The sequence below is a fragment of the Elaeis guineensis genome, chromosome 1 (assembly GCF_000442705.2).
Source record: "Elaeis guineensis isolate ETL-2024a chromosome 1, EG11, whole genome shotgun sequence".
NCBI classification, from domain to species: Eukaryota; Viridiplantae; Streptophyta; class Magnoliopsida; order Arecales; family Arecaceae; genus Elaeis; species Elaeis guineensis.
In genome coordinates, this window is record NC_025993.2 from 4,095,319 (window position 1) to 4,107,531 (window position 12,213).

A 12,213-nucleotide genomic window follows, 5' to 3' on the forward strand; every position below is an offset into this window, starting at 1 on the left:
AAAGCTTGTGAGAGAGAGAGAGTTACCATGCATGCATATTTCAATTATTTTTCTTTGTAAGCTTATTATGAGAGAGAGAGGGTTACCATATTTCAATTATTTTTCTCTTTGTAAAGCTAATGAGAGAGAAAGAGGGTTACCATATTTCCATTATTTTTCTCTTTGTAAAGCATTTCCATCATTATTTTTCTCTTTGTAAAGCTTATGAGAGAGAGAGAGGAGAGAGAGAGAAAGGGTTACCAAATTTCGATTATTTGTAAAGCAAATGAGAGAGAGAAGGTGTCACATGAAGCAGGGTCATCTTGGCCGCCAGAATGGTCCCGGCCACGAGATCCACTTGCTTGGCCCCATCAGTCTCCTTCCACCACATGCTTGGGGGGAAAATAAAAAATCAAAAACTATCCTTTTAGCAGACGACGAGGTGGTTTAGCTCTTCATGGGAATAATAACAAATTGTTTCTAACCAGAGGGAAAAAATAAAAATAAAAATAATTTTTATTCGTAATAGTATATATGCTTTTTAGAAAAAAAAAATCTTTAGATCAGTACAAAAATTGAACCCCCCCCCACCCCACACACACAAACAAACATATATAATACATAAATATGAAATCAAACACAATCTATATCATATAAACATAAAAAAATTCAAAGTTAAAAATATAAAAATTATAATAATTACATAAATATTATATATCATAATATAATATAAACGTGAAATACTTCTTCAAGAATAACTTTGGAAGCTTGGTTGAGTTTACCAAACAGCTCTAAAAGCTCCATCAGTTAATAAGTTGGATCGCAAAGTTTAGGATCAAATCATTCATAATATATCAAAGCAACCAGAAATCCTACTGGTTCGGTCCAATTGCTGTTATGCATATTGGATTGCCATGTTAAAAATACCCTTGTATTCTGCTTAATATAAACTTATCTCACAATCATTTTTCAGTAAATTAACAATGATAATATGTAGGGGTAATCAGAAGAAATGAAAGATGTGTCGGTACTCTGGTGTCATGCATATAGAAATTTTTTTTATTTATTCATTTAATATTTTTTTGTCTATTTTTATTCAAAAAAAATATTTTTATTTGTTTATTATTCTATTTTTCTCTGCTCCATGGTCCCCAACTAGGATTAGGGTTTGTGCTCTTGGAGCCTTCTATTTAATAAACTTATCTTGCCAGGAGTCATAAATAAGGTCGGTTTGACTCTCTCAACATATTCGTCAGTAATCTGATACCGAGGCTGACAATGTTGTATGAGAACTGGTGTTATAACATGGACAGATGCTGAAGTGGATTACTAACTCTCCCTCTGGGCTGCCTTTTCCTCGTTGGAACGGAAACAGTGTTGGGATTTTTGGGGAGGTCATCTCAACTCTTAACCAAGGAGACAGGTATGGGGTCCCCCAGGGGGGGCCCAAAAAAATCTTCAGAGAATTCGGTGGTGGTTACTGGTGACCTCGATCTCAAATCCCTTATCTATCATTGCCATCGTCCTTGTTACCAACTTGGCTGACACTGATATGGTGCATTCGCCCAAGTCACCGAAGTCACTAAATTGGTTTCTTCTAAGCAGGTAGATGCATCCCTAGTTGCCTTAATTTTCTGCAATGAGTTGCTTTATGAAGTCAATGCGTGACATCAACAGTTGATTATTGAGAAGAACACCAACGCAATCATAGGAACATAACACAAATTCTCTACATTCTCTCTCTCTCTCTCAAAAAAAAAAAAAAAAAGCAATTTCACTAAGTTCAAAGACGTACAGAATTACCAAAAATTTTGCGACCATTTAGTTCTTCTTTCAGTATAATTTCTGGACTGCATTTGGTAATATAATATTAATATAAATGTTGATATATGTGTAGATATTTTCATCTTATCTCAAACTTTCTGGACTATATATGAAACAAACTTGAACCTAAACATGGTGCCTCTTGCAAGTTGATGAAAGCCAAATTGACTAGCATTATTGGTGATAAAAGCATGAACTCTTACACCATGCACTCGATCCTGATTACCAGTTCTAAAAGTAGTGGCCAAGTCTAGTCAATTGCTAGCCTGTAAGGTTGTTAGTTTTAGGACCACCCAGTGTATGCCAACCGACATGCCACGACCAATGGGCTAATCTTAAGGATTTGATGTGATACCAAAAATGTCACGCCACCACTCCCCTCTAATTTAACATCTTTAATGGTTCAACTATGGCATAAGCGGCTAGTTTTTTTAATATACAATATTAACATTACTTTCTTAGTGTATGCATGCAAGGATAAGTATTTATTGCCGATGGCTTACGTACGTTATCTTGATGCCACAAACTGTAGCGAATGATGTTGGTTGTCTTTTTTTTTTTTTTTTTTTTTCATTTTTAATCATGTAGATCCGGTAACCAACTTTATATCCTTTGCTAGTAACATTTACCTAAGTAGTGTATCGATACAGCTAGTTTAAACAAAAATTAGATCTGAATTAATTGGATTCAACCATGGTGATCCCTCCCCCTCACATGCATCGCAGCATATTAGGCAGCATTTTTTTTGGCATCCAAACAAGTTAGTTATGTGTGCAAATTAATAAGCTTAGAACAAGGCAATGATTCCTCTACAGCCCAAGTTATAAGAATTCTTACAAGCTGGATGGAGCAGATTTTGCTAGAAGCACCAAATAAGATTAATTTGTGTAGATAATTTTGAGGCCCAAAAGATTATTGCATGCACAAAGCCTGCAATCTTTGCCCTAATTAATAAAGTTATTTTTTATAACATAGAAATTCTTTGAGTGTGTGTGTGTGTGTGTGTGTGTACGTGTGTCTGTGTATATATAATATACGTATGCATGTACATATGCATGTATATATGCATGTATCTACTTGTGAATATATACACGTGCATGTGCATTCATGCATGCTTTAACTACAAGCAGAGGGAAAACTTATGAGGCAAAGATATTTGTCTAAGGATCTCTGCTAACCTTCGTTGTATAATCTGGTTGGTACGCAAAAACAGCCTAATTAAGGTCAAAATTGGCCCCATTATACTTATCCATATATTATGCGGAGCCTACATAATTTCATGCAAAATGGGGAGGTACAATGTGAACGAAACAAGGGATGACAAGGTCAGGCCTGTTATTATAACCCATCCTGTTCTGTTCTCTGTAATGACTTTGATCAGAACGAAATAGAGATGCATAGTATATGGACCAAGCATTTAGATTATGACGCAAGAGTGATGCTTAGATAGGATTAAAATACTATTTTTTGATACACTTTCTCAGGCACAAAAAATAGGGAGAAAAGGAGGTTTTGATTATGTCCAAGTCAAGAATTTCCAAGAGTTTGACATGCTTCATGGGTTATGTATGACTTCTGTGATTTCTTGCCTATTAAAAGAACTGTTTAAGACGAACAGCTAAGGCAACCCTAGTTAAAGAGATACAAGTGGAAGATTGTCACTGTACCGCCATGATGTCTGCACCGTATAGCTTTTTTTTTTTCTTTTCTTTTTTTTTTTTCTTGAGGAAACATATGCTTATAGATGTACAAAAAATTTAAGTATGTAGTTTGTAATCAATGTACATGCATAATTGTTCGGATAATAATTTCTAAGAACGAAGGTATGTTAAAAATAAAAGGTAATGAAGTTTAATCCAATAGTCGATATTATATCACGTACTGTATTTCATTGCACCAAAAATATATTTTGTTTACAGAAAAATTAAGGACATGCCATGACTGTATATCTTCATGAACTATTGTTACCTGCAGTTGTTAAAATGCTACTAATTAAACCAGAAGTATATGAAACTGGCCATGGCACCTAACTCTTGAAATTTGTTGGATGCAATCTTTTGTATGAATATTGGTGATACAAAAATCTATACGAGATCTTGGATTCTTTAACAGACTGAATATGTAACATATTTATGCTAGAAGGAACTTGTACTAAATAATGTATTATAACTATCATAAGCAGATCTAGTGGTGTCTGAGATCATTGTTAGGCATGATCTTAGCCAACCATCACATATTTTTGAAACACTTATTTAACGTTTTCTTCATTTATTTCACTTAGCATTTCCCATGTCTTCCAGTGAATAAAGAAGCAGGAAAATATTTTATTTATGCTTAAAAATCTCAATAATCAAAAGGGACCTTGCCATATAAAGTCTCGTCGAAAGGAGACTTCTCCGGTTCTGCTCGAAAGTCTCACGCAGAACTTGTCTTCTAGTATCATCTTTAGAGTTCATCTCCTCTCCTCGTGGTAAGACTCAGTCTCTTTCATTGAGAAATTCTATGGTGAGTTGAGGCATATCCAATGGTAAAGGTGTAGAAGACCTTTGAGAGAAATTCCTCTTGCCTCTTCCAGTTTCCACAAGCAATTAATAGAAAAATAGTATGGTCGGAGCTAAGACAAAGATCCACCGTAGCATCACCGTTCTTCCTCATCTCAAGGATCGATGGACTGTTCACATGAGAGAAAAAGAGGATGTAAAAGTTGTGAGTGTTCCATGGGGATGTTTTGGAGCGTCCCATGATTTCTGGTGGGAATCATTTGCATTCGTAATGGCATCCCAGAAGGGTTAACTACGAAGAAATAGAGGACTGATGGATGCATGTGTGGTGGAGAAGGGGCCGGTGGGGCCACGAGGCCAAGGGTGAGATGCTCCCGTGTACCCAACTTGTGATGGACCCATTAATGCAAAAAGGCTCTCGAGATTTCCCATCCACTCTTCTTTCTCATGAGATGACTCATATTCTTTTAAAAAAATATAATAATACTGTTAATTAGACAGCGATACATGTGGCTAATTATATAGGATTTTTTTTTTTTTTTTTTTTATTTTTTATATATTATTTTTAATTTATATAAATATATTTTTAAATTTAATAAAATTAAAAAAAAAATTGAGTCAAAACATAATGTGAGATTAAAAATTATTACGATCGAAGACTCATGACTCGACATATGAAATATTGTTCATTCTGATTCATAAGATTTATAATTTTATTTTTTAAAAAATACTTCATGCGAGAAAATAAATTTCTTCCTATATAAATCAGAGTTTTCATTGATTCACAACTAATGTAATTAAGATTAACGATGCCCTTCTTCTACACCATAATATAGTCTTCTCCTAATTTTATCATAATTAGTATACGAACTGGAGAGAGTTCCATGGTTATAGAAATGATTCTTTATTTGGAGTGTCACTATTGCGATCAAGAGCTCACAATTCGACATATCAGATATTGTCTATTTTGACTCATGAATTTTATGATTTATTTTTTAAAAATATTTTATTTGAAAAAGATGATTCTTTTTTTATATAAATCAAAAAAAAATTAACTCATAATTAATATAAATTAATAATATTTTTTTTTATATCACTAACAAAAATATTTTGAGATCTGTGCAGTGTGAGATGGCCAACGCTGTGGAACAAGCTTAGTTGTCCTTTGGGGCAAAAGATTCAGCCCGAACCTATAAGAGAGAAGGGTTTACTTAGAAGGTCATCTTTGACAGGACCCACAGAAAGGAGTCACGGGGTTCACTTGATTCCACAGTTATCGTACCCTAGTCTACAGTAGAAATCGGGATTCATCTCACTTCCCCATCCGAAGTTCCAACTAAACTCTGACAGGTGTCAATCCCTTGAGCATCATGCAAGGCATTCCGAAACAAGGCATCTACATGGGATCGAGATTCCATGTGGAAAGAACATGCATGAATGCATGCATGTATGGGAGTTGGTCTTTTGGGAAGTGGTGGCTGGCGAGGGAGGGAAAGACTACAGTGAATTGAAAAAAAGAGAATTTATTAGGGGTCAACAGAGTAACAAGAGTCGTCTGAATAGAGTACCATGCTCCATTTTCAAAAGAAAAGAGAGGACATAATAAAAAAAAAAAAAAAAAAAAATTAACTGGCCGAAAATATGCCAAGAAGGAGAGAGGATGGGTGGAAACCAAAGTGGATGAGAGGACCAATCGCCACTTAAGAGGCTACCGCCAACATGTCCTCCCATTATGAGGTCTCTTTCTCATCTTTAACTCCTCCTCCATGCACCCCTCCCTTCATGTAGGCCCTCCCCAAGCTATGAGAGCCTTATTTAACCCCTCCTTTCCATTCTTCTCCACTCCATGGTGTTGTGTAGAGAGGTAGATTAATGAGGATAAGAGAGAGCAATCATAGTGGTACTGGTAGCGCTCAAGTAGTAATCACAATTAATACTCGTATCGATCTTGGTATTGTGCAAGTTTAACAACTTCTTCCATCTTCCCCACCACTTGCACCCCTTCAACAGGAAGAACCACTTATTGGACAGAAGTATTTATAGGGTAGGAGAGAGGGTGAAGGGGGTGATGATTCCATAGCTCACCAGTTTATGGCAATTATAGCAGCCATGAGTGCAAACGACGGCAAGGATGATCACGAGCACGACCTTGTCATGCCCGGCTTTCGCTTCCACCCTACTGAGGAGGAGCTTATCGAGTTCTACCTCAGGCGCAAGGTTGAGGGCAAACGCTTCAACGTCGAGCTCATAACCTTCCTCGATCTCTATCGCTACGACCCGTGGGAGCTTCCTGGTTTGCCACTCCACTTCCTTTTTCCCTTAGAACCATCTCTTCTCTCTTCCCTTCAACTCTTTTGTCTTTTTTTTTGCTTTTTTGTTCATCTTTGATGCGTGGTAGACACAACTTTTTTGAGAATTGGTCGTATCGTATATGTGAAACCTTTAGTTTATTAATTGATCTTCTCTTTGCTTTCTTGTGAACGATATGGAATTTTGATGACAGCATTGGCTGCAATTGGGGAGAAGGAATGGTTCTTTTATGTCCCTAGAGATCGAAAGTATAGAAATGGTGATCGGCCCAATCGGGTGACGACATCGGGCTACTGGAAGGCTACCGGAGCTGACAGGATGATCAGAGCTGAGAATCACCGGTCAATTGGATTGAAGAAGACGCTTGTCTTCTACTCTGGGAAGCTCCTAAAGGCATACGATCAAGCTGGATCATGAACGAATACCGTTTGCCACAGAACGAGACAAATCGATATCAGAAGGTAAACTGGAGAAAGTTAGGTATTCAAATTATTCATCAGTTCCAAGTCTTGTAAGGTAGGAGGTAGGGGTGAGGAGAATTGAAGGAAACTTCTAATTTTCTGGTTATTTAGAGCACTGGCGAGGCATGAGTCAGTAGATAATCAAAAATTTCTCTTCTTTCATTTCTGACCCAAAAAAAGGGAGTTCTTCATCCTATTTTTCCTTCTATATAATCTTCCATCAAACTCAAATATATGCAGCATTCTAGTTGTAGTCCCAAAAATTATGTTGAGGTCGGACATGAACCGCTGACGGCAAGTTAGGGTTTCCACATATTTTTTCTCCAAGTTTATTTTCTTGTAGTTTTTTTTTTTTTTTTGACAAAAATCTTTTGGTTTTGTGAATGTAAGTTTAATTTCCTCCTGGCCTTGCTACTCAATTAACATGGACCTGTTGCTAAGTTGTCGCCACATACTTTTCTGAAACAATAGTTAGATAAAATAAAAAGTCTCTCTTCGGTCTTGTTTCTATTTTATCTACATGATTCTCTTTCCACTTTGTGATCCTTTTTTTCTTGAGCTAGCTTTTCATATCTGATGTTTTCTCTTAAGTCAACAAGAAGGATTAGACTTAACAATAACAAACAAAAAAGGGAGGAGGAGGAGAAGAACAAGGCCTTGTCAAATTTCTCCTCCTTCGTTGTAAGTTTCTTCTTTGTCTTCTCCAAGTCAGAAGGTTTGCCCCATAAAATCTGCTTTTCTGCAAAGTATGCATTTTGTTTTGGATTTTTCTGTTGCTCTTTGTGAACTAAGCTTACTGTTTCAAATTTCTTCTTCTTCATCATGTCGTCTCTTTCTCCTCCTCCTCCTTCTCCTTGGTCTGCATGTCCTGTTCCTCCTCTTATTCCCTTCTTCTTCTCTCCTTCTCTTCCTCCTCTACTTCTTCTACTTCTCCTTCTCCTTCTCCCCCTCTTCTTATTCTCTTCCTCCTCTTCGTCCTTTTCTTCTTCTAGTGCTGCTGCTGCTATAGCTTCCTTGAGCTCTTCTTCCTCCTCCTCCTCCTCCTCCTACTTTCACACCTGCAGTTTGGTTTTATGCGTTAACATTGGTTTAGTAACAAAGCCTCATGCTCCCTCGTCTTCTTTCTACTTTTCTTTCTTGTTGTGCAGTTCTGATTGGGATTTTTCCTTTGCAGACCGAAATCTCGCTCTGCCGAGTCTATAAAAGAGCTGGGGTCGATGACCACTGTCCCCAGGGCTTGCTCCCTTCCAAGGCATCCTCATCTAGAGGGACTGGACCAGATAAGAGACACAGTTCCTCCCATCAGCCACCACCAAGCTTCCAAACGTTTGCAGGAAACATCTCGTCGCCAATGATGGAGAAGGCACACAAAATGGGAGGTGGAAGCAACGCCCACATGTCGGCACCGCCGCCCCACAAACCTACTCTCTATGGATCGACGGCTTCGGTGGCTTCATTGAGCTCGACTACGTCCACTGAAGAAGATGGTACAACAATTCATCCGAAGAATATGAACGCTTTAATCCCAACATGTTCCCTCCTCACTTCTGCTACTTCCTCCATGGCCAGTCCTACGATGGACGAGCTCATGAATAGGTTAGTAGGTTGCAACCAAAACTACACGAACCAACAACCCAACCAATTCCTCCCATTGCCACCGCAACCCCAGTTGCTTCCTCTCAACACTCTGCCCGTTTCATTTCCAACCATTTCAGACAAGCTCTGGGAGTGGAATCCCCTCCATGAGGTTGCTAGGGATTACACCAGTTTTAAGTGATCGATGGCGTGCTCATACACTTATATATATATATATATATGCTCGCTGATCCATTGTCCTCCTCATATTTTTCTTTTCTTTTCTTTTCCAACAAAGACTGCTGAAGTATGTAACTGTGGGTGAAAACTTATTCTAGATCAGGTTTGTAGTTCGACTAAGTTTCTATAAGTTTGCATGGCTATTGTTATCATGTGTCGAGTTTTATTCTTCTTGGATATATACTCCAAATCTATGTTATAATTTTGGGAGGATGGTAAGGAAGAAGGAACTTTCTTTTGAGATTATTATTCCATCATTTGACTTCTGAACATAAAATAATGATGCCGTGGTTTGTTGAAGACTTGCAGAGAGAGCTGTCTGCAGGGAGTTTGGATATGAATGCGAGTACCATTACGGGCATGTGATTGCGGCATTGTCTTTTCTTTGGGTGGTAGGACTAATCAAACTCAAGTGAGCATTCTGTTAAGTCTGTCTGTAGCTGAAGTCATGGAGGATGATAGATTTTTTAGATAGGATTGAGGGGTGGATCCTATCACTGAAATTTTAAACTTCTCTTATTCATATATACGTTCTCATCAATGAATTTAGGGCATTTTATCATCTTCTAGGGTCTCTTTTGGTTTGGCATGTATTTCCTAAACTGGAAATATTTCAGATCAGTAGTTGTGAGAGGAGATTCTTAGTCTATATGTGGTATGGTCTTGCACTCCCTTTCACTTCCTCGCCAATAGATTAAAATGTCTGAGATGTGGGCATTTTATCATCTTCCAGGGGTTAAAATTTCTTGTCTTTGCATGCGTATTCTAATCTGGAAGATATTTAATTTAGAGACATCACATTTTATCGTCTTCCGTGATGTTTTACTGTTTGGCATCTACTTGTGGCGGTCAGGTAGTATCTCAGATTGGAAGTCACGAGAGGAGGTTACGGCCTAGCTATGTAGATCTGGCGTTGCTTCTCACTTTGTTCACTTTCTCACCAATGATTTAAACTGTCTGATATATGGACCCTTTTTGTCATCTCAAGAGCTTAAACTTTCTCCATCTTTCATATCTCTTCTAATCTGGAAGACATTTTAGGTTAGTACTTAAGAAAGGAGCTCAAATAGGCTATGTTGTTGAGCTATCTTATTTTGAAGCTACTCTTGCACTCATTTCACTTGTTCTCACCTTAAAATGACTTGGGATAATAGCACTTGACCATCTTCTGAAGTCCTTTCTTAACTTGGATATCGTTTTCTTCTTTGGGCAGTGTTTTAGATTTCTTTTGAAAGCTATAGCCTTGACATTTTATTTCACTTTACATGTTCTCACCAATAAGAGTTTAACTAGTATGTCTCTGATAGAAGTATTAATTAATATATAATCTTCTAGAACTTTCACTTCTTTTGGTTCCAGATGTCTTGCTGAGCTTGGGCAATCTCTTAGGTTAGTAGCCATGATAGGGGTTGGAAACTAGATACATCTGAGCTGGCATCATGTTCTTGCGCATGCCTAAGAAGTGTACAAATTAACAATGTGATCTGGTCCAAGTTTTCAGTCCAAGAATGCATGAGCTGTCTGTGTGCCCTAAAGGTAACACTTGGATGTGGAGATTTTGTAAGCACCTCAACCAACTCCACTTCTAGCCTTAGGCCCCCTACATATATTTTATCATACAACTTGTTATGTGTCTTAATCCAAAATAAGCCATGACACAAATGTGTGCATTATCGGTAATGACTTTCAAAGATTGCGACGATCGATAAATCTGTTCTAGACCATGTTCACTCACTCTTACTGTGAAATCTTTTCCTCAGCTCATGGTTTTGATTTTGAGGTATTTCCAAGTTTCCATACCAGAAGTATAGAAGTCAAATGCAACACTAGAGTTTCATGGCTTCTTTAAATCTTTTAGCCAAGAACAAATTAGCTAAAGTATTAGTTAGATCCTCTCATTAAAATATATCGACGAAGAATGGCTTTCGGAGAAAGCTGATCTACTTCACATGAACTTTCATTTATGATCATCTGATCCAGGTCCAACAGTGAAAAGAATAAATTATTTTCTAAAAAAATTAAGCTAGGACAACAGAAAGAGTATATATGACTGTAAAACTCTCAATTAGTGAGATTACTTCATATATATAAGATTGTTATAATGTGTTCACTCATGGTGAGTTTGGTTATACTTTTTGATTTCTAATTTTTGATTTTTAAAAAAATATTTTTTATTTTTTTTATTTTTATTATTGAGTAAAAATAAAAAATATGTTTAGTAACTACGTTGCTATAAAGCAAAAAGCAACATTTACGGATGGCAGATGAAGAACTTGACAAAGGAGAAAAGTTCGAAAAGAGAGAGAGAAAGGAGTGGAGAGGTGAAGAGCTCGACGAGGGAGAAGGGTTCACGCTCTTTACTTTTTGATTTGACATTTTATATATGAGAAAGTAAAAAAAAAAAAAAAAATAGAAAAGCAAGTTTTGGAAAACAAAAAATTTTTACTTTGTATATAAAATAATTATTTTGATTTTTTTTATTTTGATTTTTTATGATGTTATTAATTTTTTTTTATTTTTATTTTTTTAAAATTAAAAAAAAAAAATTAATGGCTAAACAAATGCACACTCAGTTGCTATCCTTAATTGTCCGAGTATTCCGACCAGAAAATAATCTAGAGAATGGATGGTTTGGTTTCTAATCCTGCCACCTTTTGTTGCGAGTCCATCTTTATTAGCTCCATGAATCATGCACTATCATCATGTCAATATTTATTATTGTAGATAATTAATGACTTGTTACAAAAAAATAGGAGATTTTCACCTAAGTTTGAAAAAGATGAAAAGAGTATCAGAACCAAGAAAAAAATGAACGAGTCTCTGAATTTTTAGAATATTTTAGAAGAAGGCAATTTTAATCAGAAATAAAAAAAAATCAAAAATTTGCATGATTATGAAGCAACTATTTTTCAAAACAACTATTTTTGAAGTAATAGAAACAAAAAATAACGGTTGAAATCAGAGATTCAGGGCCGAGAGGCTGCTTCACTTCTTCACCTGTTCAAAACAATACAGGATATTTTCAACTCACACATCTAATTGAGCATATTAAAATATTAGAATTTTTATGGAGATTGCAGGCATGTATGGTTCGGGGAAGTTAGACACCAGAAGGCGAATAGAAATGAATCTCCTATTCTAACTGTTTAATTAAGAGACTCCATCTCTATTCTGATTTCCATAGAAAATGGTAATATCCCAATCTCTCAAAACTGAATTTTTATTTTTTTTTTTAAATTTAAATTTCATTCTGATTCTGCTTATAAGTCAGAAGATATGACCGTTCTGATTCCAATTCTCGTTGCAAACCAAACTAGCTCAGT

At 36.5% G+C, this 12,213-nt stretch overlaps 1 protein-coding gene across 1 annotated transcript; it reads left to right on the plus strand.

Annotated features, from left to right (window-relative positions):
* Window positions 1-6,060: 6,060 nt before the first annotated feature.
* On the plus strand, window positions 6,061-9,131 carry LOC105034728 (NAC domain-containing protein 2). The gene is given in 4 exon segments (XM_010909988.4): window positions 6,061-6,597; window positions 6,808-6,996; window positions 6,999-7,075; window positions 8,250-9,131. Coding segments are annotated over 4 exon segments (1,071 nt in total). The 5' UTR covers window positions 6,061-6,395; the 3' UTR covers window positions 8,853-9,131.
* Window positions 9,132-12,213: the final 3,082 nt, after the last annotated feature.